The sequence below is a fragment of the Adiantum capillus-veneris genome, chromosome 30, assembly GCF_014529385.1.
Source record: "Adiantum capillus-veneris isolate H3 chromosome 30, ASM1452938v2, whole genome shotgun sequence".
NCBI classification, from domain to species: domain Eukaryota; kingdom Viridiplantae; phylum Streptophyta; class Polypodiopsida; order Polypodiales; family Pteridaceae; genus Adiantum; species Adiantum capillus-veneris.
In genome coordinates, this window is record NC_140960.1 from 98773676 (window position 1) to 98793395 (window position 19720).

The window sequence follows — 19720 nt, forward strand, 5'->3', positions numbered from 1 at the left end:
GCCACAGCAACAACGGTGTCAATCTGGGCGTCATCCTCACGCCACGGCAAAACAAAACTGCAGTATCCAGCTGGGCTAATCTGGGTGTACTCCCACCACAACATCAGTGGTGCCATCCTGGGCGTCATCTCACGCCTCGGCAACTGCCACATAATACCAGCGCTAATAAGTAGAGAGACTTGAGAGGATCTATACCGAAGGTTTTGGACAAACATTCTTTCCTATAGCAACCAGTTTAACCAGACATTCTTTCCTACTTGTCAAACATATGCCGAGTTTCTTGGGGTTAAGCCCCTTGGTTTTGGTCCTTGTTTTCTTTTCATAAGGTAAATAATATATTCCTATGGTCTCGCATATGCAATGATGCATAACTTGAAACTGCAATACTAACCTGTACCATAGCTCCGATTGGTCCGATTGGTGGAGACATAGCATGTTCCGCAGGAGTTCCCCCTTACTTGTACCGGCTTCATAATCATTAACGCCTTGTGTTCGAGCACGCTTTAGAGCCATTTTTTTGTACTACACTTATGTTATACACTTAGAACTTTAAATTGGTCAATTTGCCTAGTAGTCTCCTTATTTCCAAAGAGAATCTGTAATTTGAACCCTCGCCAACTCGGATTCACACTTAGTGTTGTTGTTCTACATCTAATTTCTATACATCAAATATTTGCTAATTGTAATCAATCAAAAATTAAGTGTGTAAACTATGAGTGAAAGTTTAGGAATGCATTACTTTTATGCTTCACATTTCTAATCCAATTCTAACTTCAATTTCTATACTTCAACTAAATCAATTTTTAGTATTATTCAAAATTCTACTTAATCTAATTGACAATAAAGTTGGTGAATGAGAATTTCATCATGTATAATAAGAATATGATGAGTTCTCTTATGTATTAACTTTCAATTAACTATGCATAAGTTAATAGTGAAGATGTACTAAGTAGACAGAGTAGGTATACTTAGAGAGATTAGAGTAAGAGAAAACATACACACACATCTTTTCTAAAGTTAATTGAATCTTACTAATCCATTAGAATTATTAGAGTAAAAGAGAACATACACACATCCTTTTCTAAAGCTAATTGAATCTCACCAATCTATTAGAGAGATTAGAGTAAGAGATAACGCACACACACATATATCCTTCTTAAAACTAATTGAATCTTACTAATCTATTAGAGAAATTAGAGTAAGAGATAGCAAACACACATCATTCTTAAAGTTAATTGAATTTTACTAATCTATTAGAGAGATTAGAGTAGGAGATAGCACACACACACACACACACACACACATATCCTTCTTAAAACTAATTGAATCTTACTAATCTATTAGAGAGATTAGAGTAAGAGATAGCACACATACACACATATCTTTCTTAACACTAATTGAATCTTACTAATCTATTAGAGAGATTAGAGTAAGAGATAGCACACACACACACACATATCCTTCTTAAAACTAATTGAATCTTACTAATCTATTAGAGAGATTAGAGTAAGAGATAGCACACATACATACATATCTTTCTTAAAACTAATTGAATCTTACTAATCTATTAGAGAGATTAGAGTAAGAGATAGCACACATACATCATTCCTAAAGTTAATTGAATGCTTAATTAATACGCTCCTTATTAGTCCACTAGAGTTTTTGCTCTCTTAGTGGTTTGTGGACGCCTTCTCTCTGAGAGAAGTGGCAGCACTTCGTGAGCGCTATAGAGGCAATCTCTATGTTATAAAGTGTGAGCATGGATGCTCTATTTATAGCAGAAAAGAAAACGTCCAACTTTTTTTTTCCAAAAAAAAATAATTTTTTTTAATTTTTTTAAAAAATAATTTTTTTTTCCAAAAATCATACCCGCGTTTTTGGTACCCTTGTGGTACCCATCAGCTTGACCAATTTGTCATTATCATCAAAAGATAAGGCCACACATCCCCCCCTCATTAAGATTAGTCAAGACTAGCCTCTCCTTTTCATGTGACAGTGTGTCCCACTTTGTCCCCTCCTATGTGAGTCCAAGTGAGTCCATGTGCCTTCATTTGTCATCCCTGTGTATTCTTTTGTCTTTATAATTATTTTATTTATTTTCTTAATGATAATTTGCTTTACATTTTTAAGTTACACTTTACAGTCTTATATTAACTTTACAGTAGTAAAAGAAAATTCTACAATCAGTAACTAAGTCTTACAATAAGTTAATTAGTGATTCATATAGCTAATTTTGTAGCATAAATTTTAAATTCTAGGTTTTCTCAGCCTACGATTCATAATTTGAACTCGAATATCTTGAATAATGAGTGATGGTTAAAAAAATTCAAATGCGTAATAGAATTTGTGTGAAATTCGAAAGTAGAGACCTTACATATTAGCAAAGAGATTGAGAGCCTGCTCGCGGAGGAGGTACAGGATAATCCTATGCAGATAGACAATCCCGCAGATAAGCCAGAGCCAATTATCTTAGAGGGTTTCAACCTTGAAGGAAATAGCAATGAGGTCGAGTGCCCTTGTGTTGAGGTACATGACAAGACAAACATGGTCAGTAAGGATGTGTGATTGTAGAACCAACATCTAGACCTAATTAATCACTTGGTGAAGGTTACAGCTCCTTGACCACCACTGAGTCTACTGAAAAGAATAGCTAGAAAAAGTGATAGTTGCAGCAATAGGTTTTGGCTAGGCGATCAAGGGGTGTGATGTGACAGGGATCTCTCCTTAGTGGCAACCCCAAGCCAACCTAAATCCCATTGGTGTCGTTCAATTTCAGGGTGGCACTCTTTATCAACTGATGTAACAATTTCATTGTGTCCTAGGTGGTGCCAAGGCTCGGTAGGAGCATGGCTTACAATGTAACTTTTTTGGTTTCAAAGTATATACATGCACTCACTATTGTAACTTTGGGGGAAAAAAAAGATTTGAACTAAGGTGACTTTACATGATAAGAAGAAATCCTTTTGCAATTTAATTTGCTAACCATTTTTCCACTTTCCACAATGGCACGGTTTTTTAAAGAAGAAACGAGATATTTATTTGAAATTCATATACTAAACAAAAACCCAGTTGGTACCTTTAGTATCTCCACAAGTTTTATCTCAAAATTTAAAAGATAAGCATGTTTTTCACATGGACATCCATCTTTTTTTTTTTTTGGCAAAACTCACAATTGTGAGTGAATTATATTGAGCAGCCAAAAAAATTACAAGGTTTTGTCATGCTCATGTTAAGCCATGACAACATCCAAGAATCATAATTACAACGGCTATTAGGGCAGCCACTCCCACTGATGGCCAAGGTTTGCCCCCATCCCAGGTATTCCGTCTGCTGACAACAAGGCACAAGTAGTCCTAGATCAGTCCTCCGAGTGATGCTTGCACCCGAGTGCCCATATTAGCACTTTGCTTTCCTATATAATTTCTGCGAAGCTTGCCACCTCAAATCCTTCTTCAAAAACCCGGCGGTTCCTTGTTAGCCATACATTATGAAAGAAGAAGTATCTGGCAATCTGAGTGATGAGGAGGAGTGCAGGACTACCTGAGTTTTTACCTCCAAAGCATAGATCAGTCTTGAAAAAACTAATTTTCCATGTTCTCTGGACCCACTTGCATACTTTCCCTGCGAGGCCTTTTATAGCTGGGCAGTCCATGAAAAGGTGGGCCAGATCTTCACTAGTCAACCTGCACCGTGAGCATCGATCTGACCCAATCCCTCTCTCCTGAATCTTCACCCCCGTCGGTAGAGCACCCCAAATAACCTTCCATAAGAAAGCCTTCATATATTGTGGAACCTTTGGCTTCCATATGTTATCCATTACATGCTCCCACCTTTCCTCCGGCCATTGCTTTTTCCATAGCTTATTAAGGGGGCTAGACCAATTCTTCTTTTGCATCATTGTCTGATAAATGATTTTAGTATGGGGTTTCCACAAGAGACTGCTTCCGGGCCATTTCGAGGCTTTCCAATCCAAATCCGAGTCACAAATTGGCATCACTAGATTGTCAAGTTCTTTCATCACTTTGTGGACAAGCAAGACCTCCAAGCTATTGAGTTGGTACTGGGCAATCATAAGGTCAATGTTTTCCAACTCTTGTTGACACTGTCCCAGAAGTGCTCAAGTTGGATCAGACCCTTATTATTCAGCTCCCTTGCTGTCTCAATGCAATAGGGAGTTTGTGGCGGATCTACAACTTTGGAGAGCCAGGGGGACCAATGTAGGATGGAGTTCTTGAAGTATCTGGCTTCTTTCCCCCACTTTAAGACTCCTGCTACTCTATTGCATTTTCTTACCAATTCTCTTGAGTTGCCCCCAGTCTTAAGGTAGACCACGCCGGGGCAAGCAGCTTGTCATGAAACTCCACTCCCCTCCACTTTCCTCCCTTCGAGCCAAGTTTAGTTGCTTCTATCATATCTCTTATCATAACTGCCCAAACTTGATCCTGTCTAGCCAAGGAAACAACAAATTTGGTGCAACAAGCTTCTGCATGGGTCACAGGGTTAAGAATCCCGAGGCCTCCTTGATTCCCTGGCCGAGCAATCGATTCCCAACTGGCCCATTGCCATGGCCTGGAAGATTTTGTGTTATTTTTCCATAAAAATGTTTTTACTAGTTTTAAGAACTCTTTCCAATGACACTTAGCCATCTTGAGAAGCGGGCTAGCGAAGGCAATATAAGGAATCATGAAGGCATTAATCACTTTTATCCGACTTGGGAATGGGAGAAGAGAATACTCCCACCTACTCATTTTCGTTTTTATTTTTTCAAGCACCCATTCGAATCTTTGCTTGTGAGTTACATCCACCCCCAAGGGGGCTCCCAGATGTCTAAAGATCTTTCCTTTTGTAACAATCTCCCCTAACCATACAGAAGGATCAAATGAGTCATTTCCTGATAGGGAAATCATTCTTGACTTCTCTATATTACATTGGGACTCCGAAGCTACCGAGAACACTTGTACAATCTCCAAAGATTTTCTGATGACCTGGGGGCACGCCTTCAAGAAGAGGAGAGAATCATCTGCAAAAAGTTTTGCCAGGAGTTGCCTATTTCCTGGTAAAACAAGGCCTTGCACCTCCCCGCGTTCAGCACTAGCTTCGAGCATCATGATTAGAGGATGTGATCCTATGGCGAAAATTAGGGGGGCAAGAGGGCATCCCTGTTTAATAGACCTTTTAACCTCAAAAGAGCCCACAATTCTACCATTAAATAGGAGATCTGACTGGCTTCCAGCCCCCATCACACAAACCATCCGACAAAGGCGCGGCCCAAAGCCTAGAGCTTCCATGATGGCTTCTATATATGTCCAGGTTATTCTGTCATAGGCCTTGTCCAGGTCCAACCGCAGCAAAATGCACTCCTGCTTTGTGACAGTTGCATATTCTATGCCCACCATTGCTGCCAAGATATTATCGTATATGGACCTTCCTTTAATGAAACCATGTTGATGGGGGGAGATGATCTTCGTTAGTAAGGGGGCTAGTCTGAGGGCCACTGCTTTAGCTATAATTTTGTAGGCCACCGGCATCATTGTTATAGGGCGCCAATGTTGTAGTTTAGAGCAGTAGATCTGTTTTGGGATGGGCTTGATAAGCCCTCTCTTCACACTTGTCTCCAACAACCCTTCAACCATGGCTTTATTGGCCAAACTTGTGATTGGGGCCTTGAGATGTTCCCAAAATTTTGCATAGAATTCCACCGTCATCCCATCCCAACCAGGGGACTTTTCCTTGCCAAGGGCTTGCAATGCTTGCCTGGTGAACATTCGTCTTCGGAAAATGCCCGTTCCAAGTTATTAGCTTTTGAGTGGGGAATTTCCTTTTTAACACTCTGTAGTAAGGTCCCTCTGGCTTCCTCCACTTCTTGGGACTGGGTCTCCGACCGTCCAATAATTTGACTGAGATAGCTCAGCATCATACCAGCCATTTCATCTCGGTTATGAACTGTTGTCCCTTTCTCATCATCAAGCAAGCGGACGTGGTCCCGGCTCTTCTTGATTTTTAGAGCCCTAAAAAAATGAGCTCAATTGGAGGCTTTTGATTGCAAATAAATCTCCCTAGAGAGAAGTCTAGCCTTTTTGATATCTTCTACCTGCTCATTAGCGAGGTTTGATTTGGCTTCAAGCCATCGTTTGTGTTCGCCTTCAGTAGCATGCCCATTGACTTTTATAGCGGTAAGCAATTGTACCTCCGCTGAAAGATGCAACAGGTGATCCTCCCTAGCTTTCTTGATTCGGGGGCCCGAGGTTTTGATTGCTTTCTGGATGCTCCGAGCAAAGAGGTCCCACGCATTGTGCTTGTTGAGGTTGACATCTTTTTTTAGCTTACCCAGTGCTTTCTTGGCTAGATTCCTGAAAAGAGGGTCTTTGAAAAGGTGTGCCCCTGTTACCAACAATTTTTTTTTACCTCTTGGGGCCTGCTCCTCATCTTTATTCTTCTTATATTGAATGTGCAGATGTATGTGATCCAAGAGGATTGTTGTTGAGACTACCTTCATTTCCATCAGCGTCGGTATCCGGTCAGCTTGGTGTGAGCAATAGCATCTGTCTAGTCTGAAGGCAGTGCGGGCGTACTGAAGGCTTGTGTAGGTGAACCCAAGTGTTTTGTGTAAAGAATGAGGATGCAAGAGAGCTACACAAGACAAGCACAAAGCACACAGAGATGGAAAGCTTCTTCTTCTTCACAGAAAAGAGAGTACAAAATGACTAAGTGCTAAAGCTGAAAAGTAGCACATATGTACATGCGGTCACTAAGTGTGAACTCGCTAGAAGCGTACTAGGCTGGCACTATAAGTGTAGTCCAGCTGTAGAATCACTGGCAGAGATCCTCCGTGTCGGTCACCTAACGCGCCAGTGAGTAAATGCCGTAAGCGGCCAAGACTCGTAGTGGATGCCAGCTCAAGGTGTAGAGCTCGACATCTCAACATTTTGTTCCATGGGCCAACATCCCATAAGTCGATCATTGACCACTTTTCGCACAAACTTTGCCATTTAGACCTTTCTGAGCCAGCCAGCACACTGGAGGATCCTGTTCTATCCCTGCTCTTTTCTACCATGTTAAAGTCACCAACCAACAACCACCCCCCTTCAATAGGGGTATCTCCGAGATGCTCTCCGAGATGCATCCAAAGTTTGGCTCTATCTTTTGCATTGCAAGGGCTGTACACATTCACAATAGTGAGGGGACTCCCTTCCCATCTGATTCTAATCCCGAGGATCCTACCGGATGGGTGGTTAAGAACCAACTTCGGCTCCAATTCTCTGTCCACAATGCTGAGGACGCCACTGAAGGCGTTATTTCCTTCTCCATAAAATACCAGTTTCTTTCCTAGCATCTGCTTTCTCTTGCTATGGGCATCTAGATGGTGTTCCTGAATGGCCCAAAAGTTGATTGTCTTCTCCTTTTTTATTTCCTCCCAGAAAAGGGTACTCTTCTTCTGGGTTTTCAACCCTTTACGTTCCAAGATTGAATAGTGAGAGACTCCATCATTAATACGGGGTTCATTGGGATAGAGGAACGAATTCTTTAGCATCCCAATCATTCCCCCCACCCCCCCTTCTCCTTGGTCTCAAGAGAATCCAGGGGTTCCAAGTCATAGGATATCTTTTCTTGCAATGTTGCAAATGGATTGTGCAAAGGGATAATGAACCCCCCTCCTTTCGAAGGGGTAGTGGATGAATTAGATCCTTTCACCTCCAGTGTTTTGACGAATTGTAGCACTTTGGAGTCTCTTGCCACTACCTTCACTCTTTTGGCTCTTTTTAGACCAGGGACTTGGACAGCCCCGTCGCCGTTGTAACTGTCATAAATTTGGGGGTAGCAGCGGGATTAATGATCTTATTAATATTTCATGTACCTTTAGAAGCTCGTTGTATGGGAATCAATTCTTCCACCTTCTTTTCCTGCATCTTCGTATCTGTTTTCTCACACAACATCCCTCCTTCATCCTTCCCTGTATTTGTCCCTTCATTATTGTCTCCCTGCTTCTCCAGCCCTCCCATTGGGGTACCATTAGAATTCAATGGGCAATCCTTAGCGAAGTGACCAAAGTTGTTGCATTTAAAACATGCTCCAAAGTAAGTTCCAAAGTTTAGCAGAATGGTAACAAGCCCAGCTCCGACATTGATAACCATGCTTTTAGGTGGCGTTTTAGACGAATCCCATCCTATACAAACGTTGTTTGAAGTTTTGCCAAAACCTCTCTTACTAGGTATATATAAGGGAGTGCCCAGTTGGCTAGCAAGCATCCTGAGATTATGCCACACCCGGCTAGGCAGTCCCACAAACTCTACCCAGACCGGATGAACCGCTTGCAAAGATTCATCTGAGTCGAACTACATGGACATCCATCTTATGAGACAATAGTCCCCCCCCCCCCCCTCCCCCGTTTTGCCACTCGCTCCCTTATTTCTCAATTTACAAAGCCTACTTCTAACTTATCCTCAAGATTCAAATCCTACAAATATTGAGACACATGTCGCTTTAGAAGAAACCATATAACACACCAAAAAATGAATCCGCGGCATGAGGGGTGTTTGTATAGGATTTGTTGTACAGTTCATTGAGAACATTGTCAAAGACTTGTGGTAGGTCTGCTCTTGTAAAACAAGTGCAGAGCAATTGGATGTATTTCTGCTAACACCTTGTTCATAAAATGCAAAAAAATGCAAGCAGCATGGGATGTCACGATCCATAATTCCAAGGCTCTTCTCCTGTGCACACGTGAGTTTGGTCTCAACTTGTGAGTTGTCCACATTGTGTGATAGTTGAGAAGTGCATTGCAATGCTGGAAACGTTGAGGCGAATGAAATGCACACAACCACCTACCAAGGCATAGCATGCCATGATGAGAAAATAGGCCACAACTTCTAACCCTGGCGCAACCAAAGTCCCTCTCTCGCGTTCGTGCTCGCGCTTGCGTTCGCATTCGCATTCGCATTCGCGAAGCTCCATACTGAGGCTTAATTGTGAGATATAAAAGCCCCTAAAATAGCACACGATGTCACGTGATGTTTTAGGGCTTTTCCATCTCACTCTCTTAAGCCAATTGAGCATTGATATCTCACTCTTAGGCATCTGTCCCACATGGAAATTGGCCTTTGGTGAGCTCACAAGTTGTAGGCAAGAGCTTTTTTGTAGATTGAAACCATGTTGAGTGTCTCTTGTTACACAAGCTCGGCTTGTTTTTCTTTTCACAATTTGAGCGCGATAAAGATAGCAGAGAGAAACTTTATACATATCATGTATTTACAACTGCACATTGCTATACATTACACCCTCAAGGGGAAACCGTGGGAACACCGAAGCAAACGCAACCTGTGAGCCTTGAACCCTCAACCTTGGGGATACATCACAAAGATCTCACCAACTAAGCTACACTTCTTCGGTAAGCCCAACTTGTTAGATAGTGAATCATCAAGAAGGCTCTAAATGAGGCCAATCATAGATTGTTCAACTTGTTGAGCAAAGGGGCCCCCGCCGTCAAGGGCAACGTGCTAGCGACCTTGGATTCTTTTTGGATGTGATGAGGATTTCAAAAACTACACATGAAGGGATTGTTGGGCTCAGCCTTCGCCTACTTAAACATATGGTTTACCCAATCACGCCTTCTTACAATATCATAGACTTGACCATCTAACCACAAATGGACCTCCTTATGAATATCTTTGATTGCTATTCTTTAATTAGCTTCAAGCATGAATCCATTGCATAACCACCCATAAGAATTTCTGTACAGCGGTACTCATATGTATTTCATATTGTTGGTCTTCTTTGTGGTGCAATTTTTCATAAGTATCGTTTGCATTTGACTATGTTGCATTGAAAAGTGCTAAACTGTGTCACTTACTTGCTCACATAGAATTGCCAAGCAAGATAGGTTGAAATCTTGCTACTTCAATATGCCTCTCTTTTTCATTGTTAGCCAAAAGCTTGTGACAAAAGAGTCAATTTTCTTGCTAGTTGTTGCAATACAAGTTGGTGATGCTCAATATATTGTCAATCTAGATGTTCTTAATGTGGAGTATTTGGTTGACCTTTATGTAGCAATACAAGTAGCACACCCCACTATGCTCACTAGCCCAATAAGGCACACACCTATGCAAGATGCATCATAGGAAATAAAAAAGGCTATGACTACAAAAGGAAAATGACAAGACTATAATCCTTGGTAGGGTTTGCTAGTTTTTTACTTGTTGGAATTACGCTCAAGGCACACAACAAAGAGTATTTTACTTAGTGTGCAATGGAAAGATAAGTTAGCCATAGAGTGATGGGTGTATATACAATGCACGGGGGAAAAACCCTCCTAGTGAGGTAAAAAATGCCCGGAGGTCCTAAGTGTGTTCACACACATCACTACTACATGCATATCGTAACAAATCCCCCTTGGGAATGATGAGGTGAACAAGAGCTATCACATAGAGTACATGAAAGTGCCATGCCCTGAGGACATGATTAGTCCACAAAAGCTTTGCTGAAAGCTTCAAAATTCTCACAAGACAATGCCTTTGTGAAAAGATATGCAAGGTTGACCTATGTTCGCACATAAGCCAAGTTGATCCCTCCCTTTGAGATCCTCTCCCTGACATAGTTTTAATACACCTCAATGTGCTTTGTGCGAGCATGAAAAACTAGGTTCCTCACAACTGCCAATGCACTCTGATTGTCAGTGTTGATAGTGTTGGCAGTGTCCTGTCCAACACCTAGCCATAGGCCCCTGAGCCATGCACACTCAACTGTAGCTGTGAAGACTGTCTTTTACTCATCCTCACAACTGGAAGTGACCATAGTAGGTTGCTTCTTGCTCAACCATGATATGCATGAGCTACCAAGCATGAAACAAAAACCACTTCTGGACACTCATGTGTCAAAATAGCCAACCCAATTTGACTCTAAAAAAGCATGTAAATTTGTCAGCAATGATCCCTACTTGGGATAAAACAAGCCAAGATGTTAAGTGCCACTCAAGTAGCAAAAATCCTCTTGACATCCTGCCAATGCTTAGACCCTGGGCTATGCATGAATCTGTTGACTTGTGAGAGTACAAACTGAATATTCAGCCTCGTGTTGCATACATAAATGATGCAACTAGCAGCAGTTTGGTAAAGAGTGACATCGGCAAGATCACCCACATCATGAAGACTCGATTTCAAACCTATTTCCATGGGAGTGGAAATATGTTTGCAATCCTCAAATCCAAACTTAGATAGCTATGTCTCTATGTAACTTGTTTGACACAAGGCAATAACATCATCACACTATTGAAACTGCATACCCAAGTAATGATGCAACAACCCCAAATATTTCATCATGAAAGTAGCATTCAAATCAACCTTAAATTGATCAATATGTCTCTCATTTGGTTTAGTGATCAATAAATCATCCACATAGAGAAGGACAATGAGGAGTACGTCACCCTCATGCTTTACATATAATGTGCTTTCTGTTGGACTATTACGAAAGCCTTATTTGACCAAATGAGTGTCAGCCTTCTCATACCAAGCACGAGGAGATTTCTTCAACCCATACAAAGCTTTCTTACATTTGCACACTTTATCTTCCTGCCCTTTAATGACAAAACCGCAAGGCTACGTTACATAAACTTCCTCAAATATGTCACCATTCAAGAAAGAAGTAACAATCTTTGACTGATGTACATCCCAACCAAAATGAGCTGCCAATGCCCATAGAAAATTCATAGTAGTCATACAACAGATGGGAGAAAAAGTCTCTTCATAATCTATACCTTTTTGTTGTGCATAACCCTTTGCAACAAGTCTAGGCTTGTCACTGCTTGATCAAGTGATCATTAGCTTTACAATAATGGCAATGCATCTTTCTTTTTCCCTTATCGCCAGAATTTCGAGACAAATTAATGTCAGCAGAAGCATTAGGAACATGTGATTTACCACTCACAAAAGAACCATGAGAAGTGGCTACATTGCTATTACCACCTTTTCTTTGAGCATCAATAAAGGCATGTTCAACTACACGTTGTCTAGTCCTTTTTTTTTTCTTGGAAGAGGCTCTTGCAACAGCAATGTGCATAATGCATCAAACTTGATAATTTTAGGATTTTCTTGGGTCATAAGTCTCAAAGTACTAGCAAAATTCTAGTAAGAATTTGGTAAGGAATCAAGAACTGTCTACTGAAATGTCTTCACCTGTAGAAATAAGTTTCTCATTGATATCCTTGACACCAGCAAGGAAAGTTTCCATATCATCTTCCTCATGCATAATCTTCGACTCCATCTCTTTACTAGCAATGCAATTTTTGTCTCATTGCGACTTGCATAAAGACCAGCCAAAATATCGCAAGCTTGTTTTGCACATTTTGCTGAACGAATGTGGGTGGTAATAGTGCGCTTCACAGGCAACTCAATCAGTGCATGAGCCTACGCATATTTTACATCCCAACGAGCTTGCTCAACCGTAGGCATAATAGATCTGGCAGTAGCAATCTTGCCACCAAAACCTGCAACATCCTCAACATCATCTACATCCTCAGAACCAAGATGTACATCAATGCCCTGCACAATGTTCCAAATGCCCTTCAACACAAGGACATGTTGCATCATGTAAGCCCACATAGGGTAACTGTCCCTATCCAATCTGCAAAGATCTTGAACACATATGTGTTGTTGTCAGCCATGGTGAATGCTACACCTGATGTGAAAATTGTCCAAAAAGAGGAGAAACAAGGCGGGAACAACACGTGCTATATAGCACATACCAAAAAAGATTGTAAGGGACCTGTTATGTAGAAAACGGCACTGACAAAAAATTTGCACAAAATGATGAAATTGGCTACGTAGTACTGCTTGCAGTGAAAACGGAGGCCAAAATGAGCTCGAATCAAAAATCTGAGCAGATCCGACTCTACAAGCTTACCCAAAATATTCTTCGACCTACCGACGCTTGCCAAAGCTCACAGAATTTGGAGAAAGGGAGCAGGCATGTACTGGAGTTGTTGGCGACTAAGCTCGGGAGGACGCAACCTGCTCTGATACCAATTATTGGAATTAGGGTTGGAGGAAAACACACTCATCTTGGAGAAGATGAAGGAAACTCAAGGCACACAACAAAGAGTATATTACTTAGTGTGCAATGGAAAGATAAGTTAGCCCTAGAGTGATGGGCGTATATACAATGCACAGGGGAAAAAACCTCCTAGTGAGGGAAAAGATACCCCGAAAATCCTAAGTGTGTTCACACATCATTACCACATGTAAATGGTAACATTACTTTGCTCAAGAAAGTTCGCTTGAGGTTTGGTAAAACTCGGATGATGATGTGGAGGGAAGAAAGGGAGAAATGCTAATTATAGTCCTTTGAATTCAAATGGTTGGTCACGATTGTGCTAGGGAGAAAAATGATACTGCACATAGGTAGAATAGTCTCTCATTGCTCTAAGCTTGAGTTAGAGATAGAGAAGCATGAGAGAGAGGAAGGGAGAGAGACAATACATGAAGAGAGTGTGGGACAGAGTGAGCATACCTACAACCTTAAAAGATAACCACTTTTTGTCAGATTTAAACAGCAAAGTCGGATTTAAATAGCAAAGAATGTCTCTTTAATGATTGGCAAATGGAAGTAATTTTGATATGCAAGAGAAAGTGTGTGATTAGCTCACATTTTAGAGAGAGAGAGAGAGAGAGAGAGAGAGAGCAAAGAAAGAATGTAAAAAATATTATTGTCATCATACAAGGGAGGGTTGAGAAGTTTCTTTAGTAACCTTTAGAGAAAGAGTGTTTTTAATGTTGGGGTGGAAAAAAGGAAATTGAAAATTTCAAAAGAGACATTTTAAAATTAAGTTATCCACTTATTTTTTAGGTAAAAACTTCTTATTTCAAAAGCCAAAATAGAGGAAAAAACAATTTAAAAACCGAGCACAAGCCTTTTTTCTCACTCTTCTAGGCTTGGTCAAACCTGAGTTAAACCTTAAGCATTTTCTCAAATTTTCAAATAAAGAGGCCCTCCTATACCCTATTTACTTCTTAATGGTTCAATTTTAGGCAAAATAACAACATTGGAAATTTTCATGGATAGGCTATAACTTTAAATATGAACATTTTTCTCTCCTTAAAAGCAAAAGCATAACAGAACGTTGAGAACTACTAAGGCTACTCGTGTAGCAATTTAGCCCTCGCTAAAATGACTTTTAGGATGGTAAAGTGCCAAAACTATGAAAAAGGGCAAAAAAAATAACACTCATTTTGTGGCATAGTTTCGGTTGAAAAATCATTTGCAAAAAAAAGAAAGTTAAGTGTGGAAGTAATATCCCAAAAAAAAAAGCCAAGCTTTTTTCCACCTGTTAAGACAACTTTGTGGATATAGAACACTTAAAATTTCTTTTTGAAATGAAAGAAGTAATTATCATTATTGCTCAAATGTTTTGGATAAATTAATTAGGAGGTGATGAGTATCCCATAGCTGACCGTTATAATACTATTAGCTTTTTTTTTCCATGCAAGATCGTTTAATCGCTATAATTGGTGTGTGAGCTTGAACTTAATAAAACTGTACCAACCAATAGTCAAGTTTTGGATAGGATTTAGTTGAGGTTTGTTTTTCTAAAAGTGGGTCAAACTAGCATGACAATTGGACTTTTTTTAACTTAAAATAATTTAGATAAAGAAAATATTGAGAAAAACAGTTTGGTAAATGATTGGTAACGAGGAAGTATGATCATATTCAAACAAACTAACAGTACTCTAAGATTTAAGATACTCCTACAATAACCATGCTTATACAAAGGGAAGGCGTTCTTAGAGATCAATTACACCTTCCATGGCATGGTCACATAAACAAGTTTCATATGCAAAGCAAACACTAGGGTGTTGATCCAAGGGTTAATTTGATTTTGATATTGCTACCCAGTGTGAGGTGATCTTCCAAACACACCCACAAGTGATAAACCAAAATGTGGATAAATACTTACCTTTAGATTAGAGAAACTGGGAGTGTACATCCTCATCACACTGTAGTATCACGATTCCACTCCCAAAGCTTCAATAATCATGGCCAGCTGGATATTATTACAAAAATGGTACTAATTTTAGATAGTCAACTTGGTGATATTATGACTTGCCTTCCACATGGCTGGAGCATAGCAGCTCTCTGATTAAGGAAAGAGAAACTACTTGTATCTTTCCACACAAGTTTTTCTCATAGGTTTGCTTTCTTGGAGCAAACTTGACAGATAGACTCCTTAAAAATCAACTTTGCCTTCCATGCCACCGTCTGGAGAAATTAAATTGATTTATTAGTAAGAAAAGAGATACTGAATACTACTAGCATACTACTGGCTCTACTACTTTTGTTTTTCATTACATAGAATCTCCCCAAGATCCTTTAGCATCTCCAATTAGCATGTCCATGCACGTCACCATTTAAAACCAAGCTTAATGAGTAGCATTTGAACTCATCACGTACATACTATGAAACTCAACCTAAACCACTAGGCTATTTGCCTTCCACATGGCCAGCTCTCTGATTAAGGAAAGAGAAACTACTTGTATCTTTCCACACAAGCTTTTCTCATAGGTTTGCTTTCTTGGAGCAAACTTGATAGATAGACTCCTTAAAAATCAACTTTGCCTTCCATGCCACCGTCTGGAGAAATTAAATTGATTCATAATTAAGAAAAGAGATACTTAATAGGGGAACCATGTTTTGCAACATTTTCTAGACACTCACACCGATGGAGAAAAGAGAATACCTCTAAGGTGCTCTTGATTACCACAAAATAGGACTTTGATCATCACTTCCAAATGTCCACACAGAGAGATTATGAGAGAAAAACACAAAGATTACTTTTAAGAGTTAAGGAACAAGGACATTCATGGCTTATAAAGAGAAAGTGGTATCTTGTTGAAGAAGCCATCATTTTTTTAGTAAATTAAGATCCTGACCAGAGGATAGCTCTTGCTTTTGTTGGGGATTTTGTAAGGGGTCTCCTTCAGGTCATTTACTATTAATCACAGATAGACAAAATGGAACTATCCATCACCTGCATCACAACTTTTGTTCTAAATTAATTTAACTTAACGCAAAACCAATTTATGCGTATTCCATCTTGCATAATAATTGTATTAAAAGTAAGATAATAATAAGTAAAAAGTGAAATAATGATGAGAAGAAAGATAATGAGTGGCAAGAGAGATAATAAGTAAAAAATGAGATAATGAGTAGGAATGAAATGATAAGTGGAAAGTGAGATAGTGAGTGTGAAGAAATATAATAAGTAAAAAGTGAGTGAGAAAAGAAATGTAATGAGTGGGAAGAGAGATAATAAGTGAAAATGAGATAATGAGTTGGAAGAAAAAAAAATTAGTGGAAAGAACGATAATAAGCAAGCAAAAAGATAATAAGTGGAAAGTGAGGTAATGAGTGGGAAGAGGGATACTAAGTGAAGTGAGAAAATAATTGGGAAGAGAGTCTATACTAATAGATAAAGGGGGAAGGGATTCAGGCCCCCTCCCTTGGACACGTGTTGATCCCTGCTTCCTCCGGCCATTGAGTTCTGCAACAACGCGACACAGGGAAACTGCAGCGAGAAGAAGAAGAGAAGAAGAGAGTTGTCGTCGGTTCCCCACGTGCCCCTGAAATTGAAATGCCTTGCAAGCTGCACTCTTAAATGCACAGAACGGTGTTACGACTCCTCTCTCTAGACACACAGTCGGTGTTATGGCTCCTCTCTCTCTCTCTCTTGCTTCCCTCTCGGTGACGAAACCTCGTGAGCTCTACTCAAGTTGTGAAACTTGGGCACAAACGGCTCTTTCTCTCTCTCTCTCTCTCTCTCTCTCTCTCTCTCTCTCTCTCTCTCTCTCTCTCTCTCTCTCTCTCTCTCCTTTGCAGCATCAAGCCATCCGGATTCCGGCTAGAGCTCTGCAGCGCATCAAAGTTTTTGCTATCCGAGGCCAACCTTGCGCATGCGAGCTATACGTTGGCCCTGCAGATGCTAAAGAGTGGGGGTTTCAATACTGTGCAGCAGCATCCCACCAGTTGCAGCAGTGCATACCAGTAGCAACGAGCAGCCCGAATGTTGTACATGTGATTTGCGTGTGTGCATGCCTTCTCCAACTCCAGGAGTCCACCCCCTCTCCACTACAGTCGACCAAAGTACGCAGATTTCAGCACCATTAATTCATTGCTCATGGTGAATCGCTCTCCCTACACAAGCGCCAACACCCACGTACTCTCCTGCTGTAGCAATGCCTCCGCCTTCTCTAGCTGTCAGCCCCTCCCCTGCACCTGCTCCGGCCGCCCAGCAGTTGTCGGCTGTCATGCAGCAGTGATGCCCAATCCCAGCGCCGATCGAAACGTGCTGCAGGCCATCCAGCCTGCCCAACTCCATAGCCGAGCATGCCTCCTTCGTCTTTAACTCCTACTGGCAGTCTCTCAAAGACACTTCCCTTCACGCCACCTTGCTATTGTCGCCAACCCCTTCACGCCAACCTCAAGAGGCAGCAACGTCTGATCAAAGAAGACACCCTCTTTTTGCGGGCAAGTGCAACGCTTCAATAAGCACAAATTATTGCTTGGCCCGTGTTTTGGTTGCAAGGCACCAGTCCATGGTGCTGGGTAGCTTGCACAGTTGAAATCCTTGCACATTGGCTGCTCTAGCCGTCGATGCTTTGACACTTAATTCCACTCCTAGCAACCTTCTCGCCATGACACTCATCTCCATGCAGCTGCCACAATGGAGCAGAATGCACCCAAGCCACAATATGGACGTCGAGGATGGTGTGTTGCTGTTATTCACGATTTAAGGTAGGCAGGCAACCCCACAGTTCGAGAGCATCGATTGCCCATACACCACTAAAGAGCACCGATATTATCCGCCTTCAAATTAGAGATCTGCATTGTCTACCTGCAACTAAAGAGCCTCAAAACTCAACCAATAGTGAGCATCGTTCTTTGTTCATTGGCTAAACATTCATATGTGTCCTTTGTAGCTAAGCTTACATCCATTTGTTGCTTTTGTCGATAGTCTGCAACGTGAGGTGCTCCAGTAGAATCCATCCTCTCTCTCTCTCTCTCTCTCTCTCTCTCTCTCTCTCTCTCTCTCTGAACTCAGAATCATGTGTAACTACCTTTTGTCTTTCTGTGTCTCTCCCAAGAAGGTAGTGGATTGTGATCAGGGGTAGTGGGGCCCATCGAGGGGATATTAGATGTGCTAGACTCTCTCTCTCTCTCTCTCTCTCTCTCTCTCTCTCTCTCTCTCTCTCTCTCTCTCTCTCTCTCTCTCTCTCTCTCTCTCTCTCTCTCTCTCTCTCTCTTTTACACACACACACACACATACACATACACACACACACACACTTCCTTCATTGGCAGCTTGAATGGTGTTGTCATAGCAGGTCGGTTATCTTCTCCTGACAGGATGGTAATCCCGGGACGAGGGGCTTGGAGGCATGCAGCTTGAAGCTGGAAAAGCTGCATCTTTTGTGGGACTCGGCCAAACGTCGACATGCGAGAATTATCTCAAGAGCAAAACAAAAACTATTCTATTATCTAAGGGTGTGATTAGAAAGCTATACCAAGCGATTATAACCACACACATCTTCAACATCTCTTTGCCTACTCCTATCACCATCTTTCTTTAGATCCAGTGCTACGTTGATTGTATAGATACCTATTTTACACCTTTGACGTCTATCTATCAACTGCTCCCCGCTTAAAAATTAACCCCTAGCTGACATCCACTCTGCTTGCAGGCTTGATTGCAGGTAGTTACACACTACCTCTAATATACATAATAGAAATTTTCCCAGCATGCATTGCCATGCAAATATTGAAATATGTTTGTCCTTGCAGTAGAAACAATAGCAATAGGTACACACTAGCTACTCAATAGAATTTATCCACATCTGTCTCTTGAGCCCCACTAGCAATTAGCACCGCAACCTTTGCGAGGTGTTCAATGTCTCAAGGTGTGCGTAACCGTAGAGTAGAGAGAAGAGAGAAGTGAGAGTGAGGATGGAAGCTCCTGAGACATGGAGGATGATGATCAAATAGCGTCCAAATACGTGTTTGTTGGCTATGTTTAGGAATAAATTGCACAAGCTTTAAAGCAAGCTTAGATCTATCCCGTAATTATTGAACTTAAGGCCTGCTACTCAAAAGGAGGATATTATTTACCAATCTACCACACTTGGATGGTAGTAAGGTTATTCCACAAAAATCTTGACCAGCTATTACTGATGGGGAGAGAGAGAGAGAGAGAGAGAGAGAGAGAGAGAGAGAGAGAGAGAGCTCCCAACCTTGCCTACATTTTCCAACATACGTTCCCTTACAGCATATCGTAACCTTTGGGTTAGGCCAAGGCTTTGACATGAGGGCTACCCTCTATATGCAACCACCTATGCTTGCCATTTGAAGACATGCCACACTATGTAGAGGGTTGGCATGGTTTTTTTCGATCAATTGCATGTGGTGCAATTTCAGAAGCACAAGCAGTGGATGATGAGCCTAAGGGGGGAGTGGATTATGACATTGACATGGAGACGGCCCTCAACCTCAACTGCAATTCGTACCCCCTCAACCTCCCTTTGCTACTTCCTTGCTCTTCCATCAATGGTCGAGCTCTATCCTTGCCCTGCCAACCTCCCATCCGCATTCACTATTCGACACACCGGTTGATAAGAGCGCGTGAGACCCGCCGAAAGAAAGAGAGGGATAGAGACAGAGGAGGAGGAGGAAAAGAAATCGAGAG

General features: G+C 41.2%; 1 protein-coding gene across 1 annotated transcript; it reads right to left on the minus strand.

The window, feature by feature from the left end:
* Window positions 1–17149: 17149 nt before the first annotated feature.
* LOC147418488 (uncharacterized) lies at window positions 17150–17359 on the minus strand. Its single transcript, XM_086507458.1, has one exon. It carries the CDS (start codon window positions 17357–17359, stop codon window positions 17150–17152), a length of 210 nt encoding a protein of 69 aa, XP_086363584.1.
* Window positions 17360–19720: the final 2361 nt, after the last annotated feature.